Source organism: Pinus tabuliformis, chromosome 8 (assembly GCF_031772625.1).
Source record: "Pinus tabuliformis cultivar Carrire ecotype Pingquan chromosome 8, CPIR1, whole genome shotgun sequence".
NCBI classification, from domain to species: Eukaryota; Viridiplantae; Streptophyta; class Pinopsida; order Pinales; family Pinaceae; genus Pinus; species Pinus tabuliformis.
The window spans coordinates 319926506-319950164 of NC_142294.1; the positions used below are offsets into that span (position 1 = coordinate 319926506).

The 23659-nt window shown below is 35.9% G+C and overlaps 1 protein-coding gene across 1 annotated transcript; it reads right to left on the minus strand.

Moving 5' to 3' along the window:
* Nucleotides 1-1865: 1865 nt before the first annotated feature.
* Nucleotides 1866-13350, minus strand: LOC149235428 (NAC domain-containing protein 54-like). The gene is made up of 5 exons (XM_089368547.1): nucleotides 13194-13350; nucleotides 12713-12990; nucleotides 7307-7639; nucleotides 7086-7175; nucleotides 1866-1967 (listed from the first exon to the last, which is right to left on the minus strand). The coding sequence occupies exons 1-5, from the start codon at nucleotides 13348-13350 to the stop codon at nucleotides 1866-1868; spliced, it is 960 nt and encodes a 319-aa protein (XP_089224673.1).
* Nucleotides 13351-23659: the final 10309 nt, after the last annotated feature.

The window sequence follows — 23659 nt, forward strand, 5'->3', positions numbered from 1 at the left end:
TGTTTTTCCTCAAGGCTGCTTGCAGTTAAATTAATCATTTTCTTTTTAACTAGTTGTATTGAAACCCTTAAGGTCACCTTGAATATTTGTCTCTCAATGTGGATTTATCAATATAGTTGATACTATGGGTTATTTAACTATAGTCGGTATTGGTTTTGAACAAAGATCATTTGTTATATATATAAATGTGTTGGTCCTGAACATTTCATTGTATTGCATATATATTTTGTTGGCAGTGGCTTTGGAGGTATTTCTTAATTGGACACATTTATTTAGATTTATAAACTTGCTGAAATTTAGTGGCTATGCATAAACTCTTGCTTGGGTTTATTGTACAACTTCTGAAGAGGTTTCTTTCAAGTTACGGTTAACTTTTTTCTAATGGGTGAATTTGAATTCCAAATTCTATCTTTTGTTCAATGGCTTGCTTTTGAAAATTAAATGCGGAAATCTATGATTTTTTCAGTTCTCGTTTCCTTAGTCATTTATTTGTAGGATATTATTTACTCATTTTTAAGTGAAAGGGGTATTCTAGATTCCTTTCTTGGACCTCTCATTCATTGCAAGAAGTGCTCCCTAACAGTTATATATATATATATATATATACACACGGCCTTTGCGGTTATTTCTGTCAGACTCCCAACCTAGAGTTATCCCATATAGTCATGTGCACCTCTTTCATCATATATGAAAAGTGGCCTGGGTCACTATGATCAATAGCATGATATCATAACACATGCATATGATATACAACACACACATATGTTTCTCTCATACTACTCCTGATGGTTGACTCTAGTTTATCTGTCAGAACGAGTCGCCATGCCTCAAAAATCTTTATTTGTTGAAGAGTTTGCGAGGTTTTGAAATTAGTATTTATAAGAAATTTCACAGTTTAATGAAAGAACTAGCACTAAGTATTTCTCTTTCTCTTTAATAGTATCTTCTTATCTATTGTTTACCACTTTAAATTCTATACTCAAATGTTCGAGAATTAAGCGGAACATGTTCTTTCTGCAGAGCCTGCTTCAAACTTTCATAAAGCATCTAAATTTAGGTACATAATCAACAGAAATTCAGACTATTCCAGCAAGTGTTTTCCTTTACCTTTACATATTGGAACTAACTGATTCCAAAATATTAACCATTTTTTTATTTTTTATCCAAATCTTTAACTGCATTTTTATTTCATACTCTTTGCAAACTTTAGGAAATCGTCATAATAAGTTACTACTATGATTCGAAACTTTCTATACACTTTTACTATTTTAAAATAATAGTTCTATTATGAAACATGTCAATATAGACCACAGTTCATCCTAGAAACTTAGAAATAAGCGTAATTATCTGTAAAGCCGAACTGTCAGGGAAATTCTACGTTCCATGTAATCATCTATACTAATTGTCTTAATAATAATATTAAATATCCACTGCCCACATAGGATGACAACAAAATAGTCTTTTACGTAATCATGCACAAGAAAATTATACAATCTCCTTTCAGCCAGGCACTATTCACCATTCAAAATAGATGATAAAAAGGAACCATACTTTTGCAACTACAAAAATTACTTTGATATTTCAGAAAAAGAAGAATAAAAATGCTTATATGGTCCAGGCTCGCTAGGGAAACATTAGCAATTAAGTTCACTCCACCTAAAAAAACATTTAATTTAGATAGTAGGCTTGCTAGGGAATACATTAGGAATGAAGTTCACTCGAATTGAAGAGCCAATTGATGTAAAGACATAGAATTTCCCTGAATTCTTCATTGATTGCTCATAAAAATAATAGAAAAGTAGAGCTTCTTAACACAACCATTAATATATTCAAAAAAGTATTCAGACAAGCATAACAGGACTTACCTAGTCCAGACGAGGAGGTTGAGGACGCTGGTAGAATTCCTCTAACAACGACGAGGTGCAACCAACATTGGCGCAAATATATTCCTCTGGTTCCAACCAACCCTATTAAAAAAAAAAACAAAAAATTATTGAATCCGCAAAAAACAATAAAAAAAGCTAAAAGAACAATTGATCTACATACTTGATCATTTCCTCCATTGAACCAGTGGGCCAGTGGAAATAGCAGCGCTCGGCACAATGACAGTAACACACTAACATTGTAGAAAATTTCAAAACACTATTATGGTCCTCATATATATGCATTTTTTTAGTCCAACAAATAGTTCGGTGAAATATATAGTTCGATTGAATAAATAGTTCGATCGAATATATAATTCGACTGAATAAATAGTTCGAACCAAACTATTTTTTTTGTCAATTTTTCAAATCCAGAAAAAAATCCATTTAACAGTGGGCATTAATCTAAACAAATAATAGTTTGGTTGAATGTTAGTATGTTAGTATAATACTTTGGCTGAATAAATGTAGAAAATTCGGTCGAAGAAAATTTTTGGTTGGCCAAAAAATTGAGATTGTGAATTTTTCGGGGGCATTTCTCACAAAACTGTAACCGATATTCACGTTTTCACCCACCATCTAGCCAATGGAAGAAGAAATGGGTACTCTAGGACAACATCCTCTAACATGTAGTCATCTTCGAGTTAGAGATATGGAGATCACACCTTCACCATGAAACGTAGTCGCTGAAGTATATAGTGTAAATTTAGATTAGCTGAAGAAGAGGATAATACAAAAAAGGTATACAAATTTCAGAAAGGATCCTTAGAATCCTATCTTGGTGCCTACAAAGAGGGTGATCACTTCCAACACTAGAAGAAATCTAAGGGTGTTCATGGTGGTAAATGTTGCATTCGTAACAACAACACAATATAACTCAGAGTACTTGTTGAATGAGAATTCTAGGTTGAGAAGGGAACTTGCTACAATGAAGCAACAGGTAGAACATCTTGCACCGGAGAACCAATGACTATCATTAGAGAATGTTAATGTCACAGAATGGAAGTTAACTATGCAAGAAGAGTTGGGGCCAATGGAGGATACCATGGCATGATTATATGATGGTACGACACTCACACAACAATTCATGGCTCCTCTCAGTGGCATTCATAACAATGCACAAGAAGTGGTGAAGCTCCTGAAGATAGGAAACATAGCAGTTGATCAGATGCAGGAGTGGGCTGCCAAATATCTAGATTCCCCATAACATTTGCAAAGGAAGTATAAAGTATTCATATAAATTGACAGAGTTCAAATAAGAATCCATCTACAAAATTACTTGCATCTAGGAGCATAATCGGTCAGTACTATGACTACATACAACCAAATGCATAATGGGTTTGAGTGTCTAACACAGAAGCACGTGATCTCTACCATCATAGCTCTTAAAGCAATGAGAGGGAGGGAGGTCTTATTCTAGGATATCAGAGAATATATTGAATAAATTAGGCAACAAATAGAGAAATAAGGCTTGGCGGTAACCAAAACAAGTATTCAACACTAAGCCTTTACACTAGTCAAAGTGCACATGAATCTCTCATGGTTGTGGAATAATGTACAATAAATCTCCAACAACATACTAACAGAGTTGTTGGAGGTGAATATGTGCTACAAAGGAGACTTGCCAATACGGGTCGAAAGGAGTTCAGAGCATGGAACACCTATACTACAAGTGAACTCCATGAAGAAGTAAATGATTTATCTATTTGATGAGTTTTGTCCCTAATCATTTTTTCTTATTAGGCCACTATCTCATTTGTAAAGTGTCTTATGTAATAAAAGTTATGAAATGATGTCCAAGGGACACATGTGGAATATCAAAAGCCATACATTGGAATGTAAAGAATCGTGTAATGAATGTGAATAGTCATAAGAGTTGAATAGTCATGAGGAGATCAAAGGTCATTGTATTTGTTATAAATAGCTCCTCATAACTCAAGAAAAGTGATTCTCTGGGTCGTGGGCTTTTGGAAGGCCTTTAGGTTCTAGAGGTTTTTCCTGGGCTTCTCTGGTAAGACATAGGAGATAGAGCATTCTTTGGAAAATTAAGGTGTGGCCTCATCTTCCACCATTGGATACATTTTCTCATCTATGTAACAGTTTACTTGGGATCTTACACTTTCAATCAAAAGCTCAATGAGACAACATTCCTTCACACATGTATCATAGATGTAGTTGGACTATTCTGGTTATGTTTGTGGTATATGTTTTTTTATTCACATGTTAAGTTAATGAACTATTTTGTTTCTTAGTTATGGCTATTATTAAATGGATATTGTTATGCTTTAACGATTATTGTTTATTACGTGGACTAATTTGCAGGTCGTCAACAAGCCCTTCCCTTTATTCCTGGGTCGCCCCTTAGGATAGTGCTATTACTTTTCTAACTAGTGGCTTGTTCGCCCTCGCCATCCATGAAAGTCCCCCTCATATACCTTAAATTGGATGTCTCACAAATCTCGCACTCTTGCTACCCCAAAGTAGTATGTGTTCTCTTGTGTTGGTTGTTATCGAAGGCATATCTTTAAATCATTCCAATGATAGTCGCACCACATGACCAGATGGGACTCCTACGCCAAACAGTGTGAAGTCTAATTGGGACTTGACATCAGGGAGATCCCCTTACTATGTTGGCAGCATCCGACACCATCAACAGGTCTATAATCCCTTCACTTTTTAGTATTAAACCCTCACGTTTATTATTCCCTTGGGTTTATAATATCAATCATGGTCAAGCATGGTCAACCATGGTAGACCATGTTTTATAAAATCAATCATGGTCAACCATGGTCCAATGTTGCTTTGTGATAACCATGTTGAAACATGGTCCAACATCATATTGTGAAAAATATTGTCTCAATATGAAAATCAACCATGGTCAACCATGGTCCAACATCTGATTGTGACAACGATTGTCTTAATATGGAAATCAATCATGTTGAACCATGGGCGAGCATGGTCCAACGTCGAATTGTGACAAAGATTGTTTTAATATGAAAATCAACCATTTTCAACCATGGTCCAACATCACATTACGACAAATATTGTCTCAATATGAAAATCAATCATGGTCCATTGTCCAGCGTCGCATTGTGACAAAGATTGTCTCAATATGAAAATCAACCATTGTCCAACATCACATTATGACAAAGATTGTCATGATGTGAAAATTAATGATGGCCAAGCATGGTCAGCTATGCTCGAACATCGTATTGTGACAAGAATTGTCTCAATATGAAAATCAACCATGACCAATGATGCTCAACCATATTTATTTTATAGTTTATAATATTTATCTTAATATTTATAATATTAATCCCATGGATTCATAATCCCTTGGCATTTTAGTATTAATCCATTGGATTTCTTATTCCCTTAGTTTTATTAATCTAAAAATTCATATTTCTACGGTTTAATAACCTTTGGTTAATAATATCAATATTTATTATATTATTGATACTTTTTATAATATTATCATATTATTATAAACTGTCATTATTATATTATTATTATATTTATAATATAATGATAATACTATTTTATAACATAATTATTATTATTATATTTATATATTAAGTAATATCACTATTAATATTAAATTCTTATCCATTGATATATATATCAACCACCGCAATGTGGTCATATATATTTATAATAGTACAAATATTTATTTAATATAATAGAATTTTGAAGAATTAAAATACAAACCAGACTCGTATTTAGAAATTTTGAAGTTAAAATGTTAATACATTGTAGAATAACACTACAGTATAACACTAATATTAAAATAATAATTTGTTTGTCTGCCAATATTCACAGATTCGTCTTCATCGTACCGGGCCTGGAATTCAAGCATTGTCTTAGCCCGGTCGTAAGAATGTTGACTCCGACCCCAAGAGAATCACTACCGGCGACTTTGAGGCGAGTGGTTACTTACATGAATTCAGTGAAGCCAAGTGCGCAACTGCCTTAACTTTGCACGAGGATACAAATTTTACGATTCTTGATTACGTTATAAGGTTCAGGCCACTCTTCCATGCCCGTTTTATAATTAAATTTGTCAGTTGAGATTTTTATATAGAGATCACGGCTTCGCTTACTGAGAACATATTCAACTCTCACATTACAATGTGGTTATTGTTTTCCGTGCTGGAGTTTTGGTTGGAGACACGGATAGTTTGCTTAAATGCCGATGACTACACTCATTTCGAGTCATTGATTGCCATGGGATTAACGTCACGCGGAGCCTTGACATCTGAGAAATTCACGGGCATCCCTATTGCCTCCGAAAGGCTTATAGTCGAGAAATAACCCATATGTCAGATTTTGCAGGCGTTGATGTTAATCCATGACTATAATGGTTTTCTGTTTAATACATTTGGAACGAATGAGATTGAAATTTTCCATGACTGTAATGCTTGTCTGTCAATCCTTCGCCTCCATCTGCGTGATTATACAGCTGGATTGATCAAAGTTCATCTCTGATTCTTGAATTTATCGTTTGGGACGAAGCTTGAATCTAGCTGCCTGATTGCTTAGTGGAAAGGCTCAAAAAATAAGCTTATACTGTGAAGCCATAGCTGGATATGATCAAAGTACATTTTAGCTCTGATGTTCAACCCAAAAACGTGTATTTTTATTTCGAAAACATCCGATACAGAGTCCTGGAGCTGCTATAGTTTGTACTCTATACATTGGGAATTATTTGCTTCATACACGAAGACAGCGAAAAAAGAACAATTGTAGCTATAACACAAGAAGAATATATCCTAATGTCAATGAAATCAGCTCAACTTAATCCTCAAAATAGATACTGAGTTGGACGCTTGCTTTTGCCTTAAATATATAAGATTATGTTAGCATGGACGCCAAACTCTCACAACAGAATTTGAATTTTTCCACAAAACGGCTAAACAATGGGAAGCCAATATAAACCCTTAAATCTCCAAGTCTTTTAATGTCGTTTTTACCGTCCTTGAGCATGATCCACCCAAACGCGGAGTCGTCAGTTGAAGAAAATCTTCATTATACTGTATATCTGCTACATCACTATTAATAAATTGACTTGAATAATTATTCTCCCGAGATTTCTTCGACAGGCCAATGAATTTGCCTGCTACCTAAATATATGCTGGGCATTCTCTAGTCAGAAAAATAATTTACCATTATCGAGTTAGAAAATCTTAGACAGGTTTTAATATTAGGAAAATCGTCGACTTCCAATGGTGGCCATGAGCTTTCGTAATGCTTAGCCTGCAAAGCCCAAGAGAAATTAACATGTCAATAACATCAAACACACACACAGAACAAATACATTGATAAGAAAAACGAAAAGGGAAGAGTTAAATACATTCGACTAACTTGAAAAGTTATGCTTCTCAAACCTTGGGCTGGTTTGTAGACTCAGTAGAAGATCGTAAAGTGCAGCTAACATTACCAAAATCCAGTAATTGGAACCTCTTCAGAGCTCCATCGCCCAAATTTATGTCTTTTCTTGTTTCGGAGGATGATTCTTTTGAATTGGTTTGATGCTCCTCCGCATGCGACAATGGTGATAGCTTCTCATCATACTGTTCTTCCACCGAATAAAAACTGTTCTTATCAAACAAGTTATTCATGCCACAAGAGAAATATTTCTCAACTGGTTCGCCATATTGTTCTTCAAACTTTGGTCCTGGCTCACCTTTTTTGAAAATTCGGCACAAAGCATAAGCATCCTGTGAATTTTAAATCCAATCAAACCTACTCAGATCCTGCCACAATATTGTGTACACATCGAGGTACTTGATAGAAATCAATCAATACAGAGAAAATACTCTCAATCAAGCAATATTATCAGATATAAGCCTGTCTCAACCAGATATTATCTTCCAAAATATGACAAACGAATATAATGTGTTTAACTTTTGAATTCCACTAAACGTTACATATTTAGTCTCAATTCTTCTTGTGCTTGTTATAGGCTCAGCTATTTCATTCTTGATCAGCTAATTTAATTGCTTTGTTTAAATTCTTCAAACTATGTGGCCCCTAATGAAAAGCTAAGATTTCATCTAATTTATTCTGTTGGAAATCACAATCTCTTTGCCTGAAGATAACAGTGTCTGAGAACAAAGGCAAAGAATTTACATAGATCGTCCCCTGATAATTGGCAAGAAAGGAAAAGCAAAAGTTTATAATTAACGAATTTAGTTATGTTAAGTGTGAAGCCAAATTCATGCAGGATTATAGATCCTTTTACACCGCTATTAGTTTCTAGATGTCCATCTAAATCACATGCAGATTCTAGATTCTTCTTCAACCTCTAATAATTTGTAATTTCTCTGGCCAAGGAAAGCAAGCCAAGGTCTAGGCCTGTTACGTAATGCAAAGTGATTTTACGTAATGCAAAGTGATTTTTGTTCTCCAGTGATTGTTTTATCTATTCCGCTATTTCTGATTGAGTAATCTTGTTGTTTCTCATTTCTCTGTCTCTAAAATTATTATTCTTTTCTATTGTTGTCTAAGTCTCTGAGTATAAATCTGTTGTGTGTTATGTATGCTTTGAACTATCAACTGGTATCAGAGCTAGGGTCGAATGTCCACTGTGCAAGCCGCTTAGTGCCATCTCATTACTCTATCATCATTCATTAAAACGTTGGTTGTTACCTCTGGAGTGTTTGAAGGATCTTTCCATGAAATCGGAAATTGCTGCAAAGAAGAGAGTCCACGAAAATGATCCGTTCAGGAAATAGCTCAGGAACTAGCTGAGGAATGTTAAGAGAGTTCTTGCAAGAAATAAAAAGGCCATGGGCATATGTTGAAACGTGCCATGAAGCCTAAAACGTGGACTGTGTAAATGCTTTACCTGGAGTTCGTAATTTTTTTCATCAAGCTTGCACGTATACAAACCAACATATGTATGTGTAAAATGTGAAAAGGTTAAAACATTATATATGTTTTTCATATTTATATAATTATATGTTGGAATTTTGAAAAGTATATCTTAAAATGGAGCAGGAATTTTGAAAAGAGTATTTTAAAAGGAGGAAGGTCATTTTTATTAAATTTTAAAGAGTAATAATTAATTTTTTATTTTTAAGTGGAGTTTTGTTTTTGGGCATCAATATATTGAAAATAGAGACAACAATTACAGATATGGAGAAGTTGAGCAGGGCTAATTTTGCTCTATGGAAATCACAGATGAAGGATATACTGATTTTGAAAGATCAATATTTGTCGATTGTGGGCACAACAAAGAAACCCTCATTGATGACAGATGAAAAATGGAATAAGCTAGATAGTAAAGTGATTGCAACAATCCGCCAATATCTAGCAAAGAATGCATATTTCAATGTGTCTGGAGAATAGACGGCTAAAAGATTATGGAAGAAGCTTCATAATCTATATGAGAAGAACACGACATCAAACAAAGTGTTCTCGATGAAGAAGCTTTATAATCTCAAAATGAAGGAGGGTGCTTCAGTTGCTAAGCACTTGAATGCATTTAACATTATTACTAATCAGCTTGCCTCTGTTAAAATCATTTTAGATGATGAAATTAGAACTATTTTGCTAATGTGTTCTGTGCCAGATAGCTAGGAAAATTTAATTTTAGTTATGAGCACTTCAACAACTGCAGGGACCGTGAAGTTTGATGATGTCAGTATCAGTTTAATGAATGAGGAACTGTGATGCAAGTCAATTGCGGAAAACTACGGAGGAGAAGCTCTAGCTCTAGTTGATCATGGTAGGAGAATGGATCGAAGTCGGCAAGGGCGATCAAGATCGAGAGGCTGATCAAAATCAAGGAGATGAAGGATCATCTACTTTCTTTGTGGAAACTCGAATACATGAAGAAAGAATGTCGATTTTGGAAGAAATGACAAAACTATCAGAGACCATCTAATACAAATCACAAGTCATTCAGCACAAATGAAGGTGAGACTGTTGCTGTAGCCACAGATGGTGATGTGTTGTTTACTGTTTCAGTAGAGGATGCATGTGTATATACATATAGCAGTAGCTTTGATTGGATCCTTGACTCTGGGGCATCTCACCATGTAACCCCATGCAAAGATAGTTTTGTTTTATATAATCCAGGTGATTATGGTAGAGTGCATTTGGGGAATAATCATTTTTGCAGTATTGTTGGAGTGGGAGATGTCCAGATCAAGATGAAAGATGGACAAGATATATTGTTGTAACAGGTTTGGCATAAAGCATGAGAAGACTGTGCCTGGTACTCCTCAACTAAATGGTGTTGCAGAAAGGATGAATCACACTATTATGGAAAAGGTGCGAAGTATGTTTTCCAATTCCGGTTTGGAGAAGAATTTTTGGGCTGAAGCAGTCACGACCACTTGCTACCTCATAAATAGATCTCCAACTATAACCTTGGATGGCAGTATTCCTGAAGAAGTTTGGACTAGTAAGAATTTGAATTATTCTCACTTGAAAATCTTTGGATGTGAAGCATTTGTACATATTCTAAAAGAAAATAGAACTAAGCTAAATGATAAATCTATGAAATGCATTTTTTGGGATATGCGGATGAAGATTTTGGTTAACATCTATGGGATCCGGTCAAACATAAAATTATTAGAAGCAGGGATGTTATATTTAATGAGTTAGAAATGTTCAAGAGGATTGTAGGTGAGTTGGAGGTCAAGAAGGTTATTGACAGGTATGAAGAGCAGCAGGAAAACATACCACCAATACGAGAAAATGAACAACAAATTCAGGAGCATGAAGAACAACGAGTGGAAAATGATAAACAACAAGAAGAAGGAATCTTGCAGGAACCTTTACGGGAGATTCAACCTGATAATGCGCCACCACATTTGGTTCGAAGATCTTCTAGGCCTCATAAGCCTTCACAAAGGTATCCTCCTTCAAACTATATTTTGTTCATTGATGAAGGTGAGCCTAATTGTTTTCGAGAAGCCTGTAAAGTTGAGCACAATGAAGAATGGAAGAAGGAAATGGAAGAAGAAATGAACTCTTTGCTGGAGTGGGAGTTGGTAAACCTCGTAAAAGGTAGAAAGGCTCTACAAAACAAATGGGTTTACAGGATTAAGCATAAAGGTGACGAAAAGAAGCAGAGATATAAAGCAAGGCTGGTGGTGAAAGGTTTTGCCCAAAAAGAAGGTATTGACTTCATTGAAATTTTCTCACCTGTTGTTAAAATGTCATCCATTACAATCATTCTTGGGCTAGTTGCTGCTTTAGACTTAGAATGTGAACAATTAGATGTAAAAATTGCTTTCCTTCATGGTGAATTGGAGGAAGAAATTTATATGGAGCAGCCAAAAGGGTTCATAGAAAAAGGCAAAGAAGGTCTTGTTTGTAGGTTGAAGAAGAGTCTCTATGGGTTGAAACAAGCACCTCGACAATGGTACAAGAAATTTGATTCATTCATGTTGGAACATGGTTTTTAGAGGTTAGAAGCTGACCATTGTGTCTATATCAAGAGGTATGATCAAGGAAAGTATATCATATTATTGTTATATGTGGATGACATGTTGATTGTTGGGCATGATAAGAATAAGATCAATAGATTGAAGAAAGATTTGGGTAGCAAATTTGATGAAGTATTTGAGACCAACACAAAAGATATTGGGCATGCGGATTATGTGACAGAAAAAACAAAAGGTTGTAGCTGTCACAAGAAAAATATATCAAGAAAGTGCTTGACAGGTTTAATATGAAGGATGCGAAGCTAGTTGGTACACCCCTTGCAGCCCACTTCAAGCTAAGTACTAAATTATGTCCTAGTGATGACAAGGAGAAAGAAGAGGTGAGCAAGATTCCTTATGCTTCAGCAATTGGCAGTTTGATGTATGCCATGGTATGCACATGACCAGACATTGCATATTTTGTGGGAGTAGTGAGTAGGTTCCTTGCCAATCCACGCAAACAACATTGGCAAGCAATAAAATGGATTTTGAGGTATCTCAAGGGTACTAATCATTATTGTTTCTCATGATGAGATTGTGCTTGAAGGATTTACAGATGCAGATATGGCTGGAGATATGGACACCAGAAAGTCCAGTAAAGGTTATTTGTATACATTTGCAGGTGGAGCAGTACCTTGGGTGTCAAGGCTACAAAGAATAGCAGCCCTCTCTACAACAAAAGGAGAGTACGTAGTTGCAACAGAAGCTTGTAAAGAGATGTTGTGGATGCAGAAATTCCTAAGAGAGATAGGAATAAAGCAGGAGAAGTATGTGTTATATTGTGATAGTCATAGAGCCATTCACTTGGCGAAAAACCCAGCATTTCATTCAAAAACCAACCACATTGACTTAAGGTACCATTGGATCCGACATGTGTTGGAGGAAGAACAATTATCCTTGGAAAAGATTCATACAGATGGGAACCCTACTGATATGCTTACTAAGATTCTACCACAAAATAAACATGAGTTATGTAGAGGCAAAGTAGGACTCACTGTGACTTGATTCATGACTCTTATTTGGCTTCAAGTGGGAGAATGTTAAGTGTGAAGCCAAATTCATGTAGGATTCTAGATCCTTCTACACCACCATTAGTTTCTAGATCTCCATCTAAGTCACATGCAAGATTCTAGATCTGGGTCTATAAATTTGTAATTTCTCTGGCCAAGGAAAGGAGAGGAAAGTGATTTTTGTTCTCAAGTGATTGTTTTATCTATTCCGTTGATTGAGTAATCTTGTTGTTTCTCCATTTGTCTATGTCTGAAATTATTCTTTCCTATTGCCTTCTAAGTTTTTGAGTATAAATCTATTGCCTGTTATGTATGCTTTGAACTATCAACAAGTTCTACATACCTGGAACGAAGGTGAGGCTTCACATTCATTGTTGTAGAGACAATATTCATGCATAACCCAGTTTGTTCGAGAGCCATGTGGGGCACGACCTCTGTAAAACACAAGAGTTTTCTTCATTCCAATCAAACGCATATGAGAGGTAACTTTACGTTCTTTTCCCGTAGCTTTCCAGTAACCAGCTTTCGTCGCTCGGTTTGTTCTTGATCCGTTTGGATACTTCCTGTCCCGTGAGCAAAAAAAAAACCACTCCAGATCTCTTCCAGGCAGAAGAGATTTCTCTGCACACAACAAAAAATGTCACCACAAACTCTTGACCTGACAATTACACTATAAGGGCATCAGGGTTGTATTAAGGAACATTTGTGCAGTATTTTAAAGCTGACTAAGAAACACCAAGAAATTTAATCTATTAAACAGGGCTCAGATCACTCAATCTTACAGAACACAATTCGAAACTAACAACAAAGATCATGTAACTTACGCGGCAAGTCCCACGGCTCACACTTGTAGATATCAACCTCTGGAATAATCTCAAGATCCATCTTCCAGCCATGAACTTTACGTTTTAAATAATAAGCTACTAGTTCTTCATCTGTGGGATGAAATCTAAACCCCGGAGGCAAAGACCTTCGATCCATTAGAGCTAAATCTCTGCCAAATCTTAATGATTGACCTTATACAAATGCAAAAGTAAACGCTAGAAGGTAGAAGCTATCAATTCTTCAGCTAAATCTGGCAAAAACCCCATCGATTTCCAAAAATGTGGACAAACCTCTATAGTTGTCAAAGGAGTAAACAAAACAAACACTTCTACTTCCTCGACTCTTTTCCTTGCAAAGGAAGCAGAGAAGCAGAAATGCTTCTGTTATAAAACCCGCGAAACTGAAATCATTCTCAAAGGGTCAGACTTTAAACCTAGATTTCTGCTCTTGATCAAGGACCGCAAACTAATGTCAAAATTATCGATTCCTATCTATTGAGGTTTGGAGTGATTTGCAATACAATCGGAAGATCGTAGCTTCACATGAGGAAGAAGTGTGTTAAGTGGATCACCCTATCTCAGTATTTATTCCTCCGAGCAAACCCTAATGCATTGCCTCGAAATAAAACCTACATTATTGGTCAACAACTGAAAGCGACATCTCTACGTTCTTCAAAAGACACGGCGAGCATTCCTCGCCATATTTTATGGCAAACATTAAGCACCAGAAAATAACGACTGTAGGGATTGTTTCTAAGAACTAAGGATGGTAAACATTATGCATTGAGAGAACTTTGTGCGACAGATATCACTGTTTCGAGTAGTGAATACTTTTTGTTACGAAGAATAAAGGTAGAATGATAAAAAATTCATAAGCTTTTACTGTCATGAATTGTATAGTTCCATTTGTGATCTTTAGAGTGGTTTCCGCCCGGTGGTCAAGGATAATCATGTTTTAAGCTGACTGTTATCCATACCTCTTAAAAGCCATCATTACCTTATAATGCTGTATGGTGTCTATGTTATATTGTCCTGTGTTCAAGGGTAATCATTTTTAAGAAGGTGAGTGTTATGCATCCCACATAAAAATCATCTTATACTATGTGTTTGCAATCGTTATGAACTATGATGAAGAAAAAGAAAATAATGAATTGAATTATCTAAAATGATTGTGCATTATCGTTACCAGTATAATGTTTTGAAAGTGTAAAAAATTAATAAAATCATTGACAACAACATTTTGAGAAATGGATAACTTTATGCATAAATCTTGTAAAGGCAGTGTTTGAATTGTGTTTTTATAGTAAAAATGGATTTAGCACCATCAAAATCTTCTAGAACACCTAAATTTTGAAGTTTAACAACTATAACTTTGATTTACAAAAATCCTTGCCAGATTTTCTCTAAATATAACCTGAATTTCCATAACTTTCCGAGCAATTCCTCCAACTAGTTAGACTATTCACCATCTATTACCGTAATGTAATTATCCGTGTTATTTTAGTCATTCCTGTGGTGTGAAATGGCTTTCAGTACATCGCTTAAAAGTCAGTCAAAGGTCTGGTTAATTTTCCGTGGTATCTTAGTCATTTCTGTAGTGGGAAAAGGGTTTCACGACATGGCTTCAAAGTCAATCAAAAGTCTGGTCTTCCAAGTTCCCAAGGTTTCATGTCAGGAAACCACTTCACTACAGAACAAGATGCTGCTGATGGTTTCCCAGTGGCAGTACCACATCATTCTTATTGGCGCACGGTCACATGCCTGTTAGATTCTTACGTCCTTTTTAGGGTATTTTTCATGGTCAAATTTGTTCACGAATCTGCGACAATCAAATACAATGATTTTTTCCAAGGCACTCACTCTCTTATCAAAAATTATATCACACATTTTAGGGGAAACCCTATAAATTCTAATAATTAAGGTACTCAAATTAATTTAATAAGCTACATAAGCTACATTATTAGAATGCATGATCTCAAACAGTTACCAGAGACACCCTTCCTCCGGTCAAATACGGTGTTCAACGATTAGCAGGGCTGTGCGTACTAGGGTAGATGTGTCATAAACTTGGTTGACAAGAATAATTGCAGTCTTCATGTTGTTCCCCTTAAAAAGGCGGTTTGACTGACTTTTCAAACGACCAAGTGGGCAAGTATTCACAATCGCTCTCTAAACGGCAAATTTATAAAAACCCTTCTCGCTAGAACTGCGGTTTTGTACTGCTTTCCGGAGTTGCGTTTCATTGTACCATTTTTTTGTGGCCAACGAAAGTGACTAATTTGACAATAAACCAATAAAATCCATAATATCCATATCGTCAAGCATGTCGTTCCCATCTAATAATTACAAACGGAAAGACTGTAACTTAGCGTATTGTAACAGGCGATTGAGGTAGCCATGTAATTACAAGAATGCATGTTACTACGCAAACATGACAGGTAAACCGGATGAAGATAATGATAGTTGAATAAATGGTCAATGCTTTTGCTTGCATAATGATGATCGTGTTTTAATTTCATGATTTATGGCAATTAGTATTTTATGTTAATATACAATTTAATTAGCCATAAGTATTTTATGTTAATATACAATTTAACTAGCAATTGTACTAGATGTTGCATAGGAAACTCTCTAATGTGGTTGGACATGAAAGAGTAGTACGAAAAACTATATTCAGTAAGAATTCTCTGTTGACGCTGAGAAAGTGGCTTGAAGAGGTATCTTCTCATTTATCTTATATTTTTATTAATGCTATGATATCATCTCCTTTATCTTATATTTTTATTAATGTTATCATTTTATGTCTTTGTATCCACTTTCATGGACATTGCCACTGTTTAATGTTGTTTGCACATGGGATTCCCTTGTTACAGTAATTCTTATGGGGAAAAGTGAGAGTGATAGAGAAACAAAGTTTGGGTTTGGCTATAGGTGCAATGCTTGCACAACAGACAATTTAAAAGCTTGCTTATATACAATTGTGCAGCAAGTTCCTTCTGTCTAGCTAACGAATTTTGCAAAGTGGAGATTAGAGGCAAACAATTAAATTTTGGTAAGCAAGCAATGATCAATATATGCAATTCTCAACACCTGCTCTGCTTATTCAATGAGTATTTTATTACAAGATTTATAATATGTTTGCTTATTCGCTGAGTATTTTTATGCCAACAACTGCAATATGTGCAGTTATGTGGTGGTGCTTAAAATGCAAGGACTAAACTGTACATAATTTTGGTTTATAAATATTTTTATGATAGTGTTCTTGGAATCCAAAGTGCTTGTGCAGAGAGAAAAAACAGGGAACAAATAGGGATTATGGCAACAAGAAAGATTTGAGTTGCTTCAGATGGAGAGCATCAAATTCAGAGCAACAAAGAATAGTGACACTAATCGCTCTTGAACCCTATCACACTATGACTTTTTGAATCATACTCATTATGATCTGATTACTGGACAAGACAAAAGTGGGTTTTCTCTGGTGGCTCCACAACCATTTTTCCTTGTGAAGATCACTAGTTAGATAACCACAGAGTCAACAAATAACACTACTACGCTATAAGGTTATAGTCATTCATTAAACCAGACTCCTTCAATTCAACACATTGAACTGGACCATGATCAAGGTTAGGTTTCTTTTTATAGATACTCGATCATAGTATGCTTCCCCAATTCCTTGAAATCTTCTTCAATCAAAACTTGCCACAAAGAATGCCATTATTCAAACTGTTCAATTTTGTCAATGAGGCTCTCCTCGTAGTCAACAATGTTGTTGTTGCCTTGCGGAGAACCCCTGGACCTAAGGTCCAGTTGGGTCCAGAGCTCCCCCATCAAGGATTGTGTCTTTCCAAACTCATATAAAAAAATGCAGGTCTACTATACATGGTAGTCTTGATAGAGGACTTTTCCCGGTTTATCGCAACCTCCACTCTTTTTTGAAGGCAAAATGATGAGGCAAAGAAAGAAGCCCTAAAACAAAGATTGTCCACGGGAATTGAATCTACCATTGAGATGGGTTCCATATCAACAAACCCAAGGGACTCAATTTTAAAAGAAATAAAGTAGTGAGACGATCCAACCGAATTGTAGAACCCCACACCTCCTTTCTACAAAGTATGAAGTTTACATTTCCACCTAAAATCACATTGCCATTTGTGAAAACTGTAAAGAAAAACATTGATCCCAAAAGACCTATTTATCCTCATAGGGGCCATACACATTCAACATAGTAATTGGTTGTCTTGGGATTTTTCTAAAGAAGGTGTTAATAGCCGTAAAAGAAAAATAAATGAATTAGTTAGGACCAAACTTGACTTCCAACCAGTATTGATATCACTTAACAATCCAAAGGAATCAAATGCAGAGAATTCCCATTCCTTTCAAATCTTACTTCATTCACTATTGAAGGACCCAATGAGAATTAGATAAAAAAACTGATCCACTAGTTTAGGCAGACCATGTCCCTTTTCTTGATGTCTCGCTACCGGTTTATTGGGTCGTCTGGACCAGATTGAGTTTTCTCTAACCCACTCACAAAGGAATGACTCTTAGGGGCACATGTTACTATTTTCATTATGAGATATCCACATCATATCACCCAATATGGTCTCCCGCAGCTTGATATGCTCCTCATCACTTGCCTGCATTGTTGACTTGTTGGGTTGCCATTGGAATTCAATGTCATGGAAATGTTCTCTACAACATTCTGGTATTTCTCTAGGCCTGTAATCCCACATTTCAGTACATGACACACATCATAGAGCTTTGAGATCTCATCCATGTATTCATCAAGCCATCTATCCCCAACTGGAAGCTACAATTTCTGCACCAGTTGGATGATTTCCCTATGTAGGGACCTTAAAAAATTTCACAATTCCTAGTATTAACACTTACGAATCTAGATATAGGAATGCTAAATAGGAAAATCCAATGGTATATTTTTATATTGAAACATATTGCTCTACCAATATTTTTCTTCAAGAACTTCAGGAGGCCAAACATATATATAGTTAGTTTCCATTCTGACTTTCTGCATCAAAAATTTGAGTCATTTTAGGGAGTATTTTTTTGTCCCATGATTATATCATCAACCTTTTTGTAAGATAACTCACCTACTTGGCATACAGATCCACTGAGAAAGTTTGATGGGAGGAGGTTGAATTGCTTATGCACTTTATGTTAGACTTAGTTCACAAGTAAAACATTGTTTACAAGAATATGTCCAATGTATACACTGTCATCGGGGGGCCTGTGTTGACCTCCCAACCAAGGTGATAATCAATAAAATATGTAGTTATGTTTGAACTCTGAAATTCTTCTTGAAATCAGAATCCTATTATCCTATGGAATCATATAAGTTATAACACAGGCAATTGTCTACATAGATCGAATATCTCAATCAAAATTACAGACCAAACTAATTAAAAATTCCTACACACATAGTAACAACAACATTAACATCAACATTAGTACAGATTGTGGGTATCATTGTGCAAACTTATGTTCAAATCTCATGGACGATGTGTTCCCCACTAAGGTAACAAAATATAACTTTATAGCATTGGCGAAGCCCCGAGATTCTCTACTTTTTGCCAATCAATCAAGAAAAATATTTTACAGTCACTTAACATCAAAGCTAGGGTTCATAGCTTCCCACCAATTAAAGAAAGATGTTTACATTTTCCCATAAAAACACATCAAATTAAGTATAGACATATTAAACATAACTAAATATGCATATCTCAGTTTCAATATTTGACACATTGCTCATTTATGTAACTCGAGACCCACTTTAAATGAATCTTTACCAATGTTGACCTTCAATATACGCAAATGCATTATCTAGAGTCAACACACTAGTTTTCTAGCGTATACATAGAGATCACCCACAGTTGCATGTGTTATGGAGTGAAGGTGGATTTCTTGTGTGCAACAAAACAAATCACGTAAGTTATTTTTTCAACTACACAACGATTAAATGACGAAGGTTTTGTTTTTAGCTACTCCTTACAAAGTACAAATTGAAAACATTAAATTAGAATGGAGAGTTGACCTGCAAAGGAAATTGTGGCAACAGTTTCAGAGTAAGCCCTAATTGAAGTATAACTGTGTGGACATGCACATATATATACATGAAGAGTTTATGGTGGTCATAATAAAATCATAGTGGGTTGTTGATAATGGGACGCTTTCTTCTTATTACAATTATGCACAATAGTTAGGGTGCCAAGTTGCCAGCCGCACGCACCATGCCCCTCTAGGCCCTACAAATTAAATTTTGAGAACATAATTTCCATATCATTCCCAGAGTTGTTGTGAATAGTTTTACTGGTATATATATTGTTACCAAATCTCTTGATAGCCTTTCACAATCATGAGACCAAGCTAATTAAAAATTCCTGCACACACAATAACACCAACATTAGTGCAGGTTTTGTGTATCATTGTGGAGACTCATGTTCAAATCTCATGGATGATGTGTTTCCCCACTTAGGTACCAAAATATAAATTTTCAACATTGATGAGGACCTCAGATTCTCTACTTTTTTCTAGTCAATCAAACAAAAGAGTTTACAATCACTTAACATCGATGTTGGGGTTCATAGCTCCCCGCTAATTAAACAAAAAGTTTTACTTGTTCCATAAAACCACACATCAACTCTATTACAAACATATCAAACATAACTAAATATGCATATCTAAGTTTCAATATTTGACGCATTGCTCATTTATGTAACTCTAGACCCACTTTAAATGGGTCTTTAACAATGTACACCTTCAATATACCCAATTGCATTATCTAAAGTCAACACACTAGTTTTCTGCCATACCCTGGTGCATACATAGATATCACCCACAGTTATAGGTGTTATGGGGTGCAGGTGGATTTCTTGTGTGCAACAAAACAAATGAAGAAGGATTTTTGTTTCAGCTCCACGTGACAGAGTACAAATTAAAAACATAAACGGAATTAGAACAGAGAGTTGACCTAGAAAGGAAATTGTGGCAGTAGTTGCAGTGTGTATAGCTTCTGCGTAACTTTTAGAAGCCCTCGGTGAGGTATAATTGTGTGGACCAGCACATACATATACATGAAGAGTATATGGTGGTCATAATCAAATACATATACATATACATGAAGAGTATTGGGTTGTTGATCATGGGATTATTTCTTATGTATGCTTGTTAGGTGCACCATGCCCCTCCAGACCCTACAGTTTATAAATTTTGAGAACATAATTCCATATCATTTCCAGAGTTAGTGTGAATAGTTTTAGTGGTACTATAACAACCCTGCTGAAAATTCCATGTAATAAAAGTTAAAAAGAATAACCACGAATGATGGGACACTTATTCTAAGATGAATGTTGGCTAAGACATCCTAGGGGGTGTTCATTTGATTGTTTATGGCTAAGGAAATTGGAAAAGGAAATGGCTAAGGCTTTGGAATGGAAAAATGGCATTTTTGGCACATTTATTTATGAAACTAATGGAAATTAGGAGAAAAAGGAGGTGAAAAGTCACAGGTTTCATTTGAGAAAAAAAATGAAGGAAAATAATGGAAAATGGAGAAAATAGAGGTCTAATTCATAAAAAGGCTTCAGAGGATTAGTTAGTAACCTTTTTTTAGTTCAGTTTTGGAGCTCTCTCATTACTCTCTTTCTCTCTCATACTCTTGGATACTTAGAGTTTTCTTGGAGCACTCTTGGAGGGTGTGGCATACTTGTATTCTTAGAGAAAGAACGAAAATGAAGAGAAGGGAAGCGTAATAAGGCATCAAGATCAACAACTACATCAAATTTGTTTGTAGGCACAGAGTTGCATGTATGTTTCCTTCACCAGTTTTGGCATGCATGGCATATGCATGTGGTTTGCTAGTTGTGATTTATCATTGGCATGGAGGATGGCTAGGATTGACAATGGATTGTCTAACCTTGCCATTTCCTAGATAGCCATGTTGATTATGCGTTATTTCCTTGTTTTGTTTTTTATTGTGTCTCATGTTTCCTTATCTTGGGAGTAGTTACTAGTCTCATAGCACTGGTTAGAAAAACGATCTAGAGCCCTGGAACAACTTGGGTTGAGTTGCTAGTCCCATAGCTTGGGTTGGACAAATGCTTTAGAGCCCTTGGTGGGTTGAGTTACTAGTCCCGTAGCCTTGGTTGGACAAATTCTCTGGAGCCTGGTAAAAGTTGTGGGTTGAGTTACTAGTCTCGTAGTTGGGTTGGACAAATGCTCTCAAGCCTTGGATGGATGGATAAAGATCGATCTGATGATGGTTTTGGTGATGTCCGACCATGAGGTGGAATAATTTTTTGATGGGTTGAGGTGGATGGCCTATGGAAGCCCTAGATGGGTTTTGATTGATGTGTTCTACGAGATCCCACATTCATGCTTGGAATATGGCACGAGGGTGAATGGTAGAAGACAGATTTTCTCAACCATTCTATGGTCAGGTGGAACGTGGAAGCCACATTCCCGGTTTGGATTTTGCATAATTAATGAAAGGTTGTTTCCCTTGTATTTCTTTGAGCATTTTGATGGATTATATGTGGTCTGTTGACTATACTTTCATGAGTATTTATGCTGCTATTATGTTGGTTACGTATGTGTTTTATGACAACAACCATGTGTAGCTCTCATCATGTTTTTACTTATTATCGAATGATCAATGTATCTATGACCTAATGGATGGAATGGCAATGGATGTGTTGAGGCATCAATGGTTCTTAGTGATTCTCAGCTAAGTATGAGACCCATATACACAAAATTGTGAATTACAACTGTAGATTACACATTTGCAATATGTTTGATGAAATGCCTATCATGATTAGTAGGGGTCTAGTCAAGGTCTTGAACAAGTATTTTCTTTAGTATTGTCGTTTCAATGTTACTTTATTGATTTGAAGAGATGGGTCAATTCTGAGCAGTGAACTGGGCTTTGAGCCAGAAAAATGGCTTAAATCCTTGGGTCACTGGCACAACACTGACAATTCTTGTCCACAGTCACTGGCAGACAAGCCTGTGAGAGTGACTTTGGGTTGTTGGTTGCTCCCTTGCCCATAGCATGAGAGTGACTATGGCAAAAGAGACCTAAAACAATAGTGGGACCCAGGGACATGCTATTTGAGTGGCTGATTTGTCTTTTGAGGGTTCTATTGATGACGTTGGATGTTTTTATGGTGTTTTTTTGTTGGTTCAACTTCCTTAATGTGACTTAGGAGGTCAAATCATATCAGAATGGCCTCTTATCGCATGTTTACCCTAGCTAGATGGTTGCTTAGGTAGATGTGGGAGGAGGTTGTTACAGAGTGGTATTAGAGCATGGTTCACCCCTCAGAGTGGATGGGATATGTGTTGGTCATGCATGCATGTCAGTTGCATGTGTGTATCTCACCCTTGCATTCCATGTGCTTGTCGTATTTGCATGATGTTGTTCATGATTGCAGTGACACCTTCATGTGAAATTTGAGCTATTATTGTGGAATGCATCGATGTGAGTGTATGACTGGTTACATGTCAATTTATGTCACTTACATGTATCATTTTACTATGCTTGGTTACATTCCTACATGTTTGGTTACATTCTTGTATGCTTAGTTGTATGTATCATTCTTGCAGGTTTGATTTCAATAATTTTTCATTCACGCTTGATCATACATGTTTATGAATATGTGTGGATGGTTATGCATCACTAATGCATGTTCATATTTGCATCTATGTATAGTGATGGAATGATGGTGGTTTTCATGCATGAGGTCATGGTGTGTGTTGTTGTTGAGGTCATGCGTTAATGACTGGACCCTAACTAGAATGACAGTTGCATGGTCGTATGCTTATGTTTTATGTTTCTATATGTTGTCATAATTATGTTATACATATATCATGTTGATTTTTTGATCTTGTAGACAAGGTATCCTCCCTGAGATATACTAAGGTATGTTGGTTTATTGTGATTTGGTTTAGCTGACATGATATACCTTGTAGGAAGAAATATCAAATGGCTAGAAATATAGCTAACAACAAAGACTCTCCGTACGAACCCAAAGAGTAGTATGGTGTTGGGAACTCTTCCAATTTGGTAGTAACACTGAGAAGTTTAAAGGAAGAGATAAGGATTTGTAAGGCATATAGTGAAAAAATCATACAGTCACAGGAAAAGTTAGTAGAGGTAAATGTAGTCATACTTCAGAGCTTGTCGGATTTGTAGTGATAGGGGCCACTTCAGATCATTCATGAGCAAGAGAAAAAAACTAATGGGGCATATGGCAGTATATCTCATGGTGATCACCAATCATATAGAGATGACACAATCTGAAATGGAAGATTGTTGGACAATCTGGAGAGGAGAAGGGTTAGACACATGTATGGTTCTAGTTCTTATTGAGATAGGCACTATGATCATCATCAGTATCATCCTTACAGGAGGAGTGATAGGGGATACTTGTTGGATGAGTTTAATAAAGCAA

What these genes read in the sequence shown, in the direction of transcription:
- LOC149235428 (XM_089368547.1), bottom strand. Translation starts at nt 13,350, where the DNA reads ATGGATCGAAGGTCTTTGCCTCCGGGGTTTAGATTTCATCCCACAGAT. An exon ending in TGAGCCGTGGGACTTGCCGC is followed by an intron (nt 12,991 to 13,193) that starts GTAAGTTACATG and finishes TGTTGTGTGCAG; the next exon opens with AGAAATCTCTTCTGCCTGGA. An exon ending in GATTTTCTAACTCGATAATG is followed by an intron (nt 1,968 to 7,085) that starts GTAAATTATTTT and finishes TTTTTTTAATAG; the next exon opens with GGTTGGTTGGAACCAGAGGA.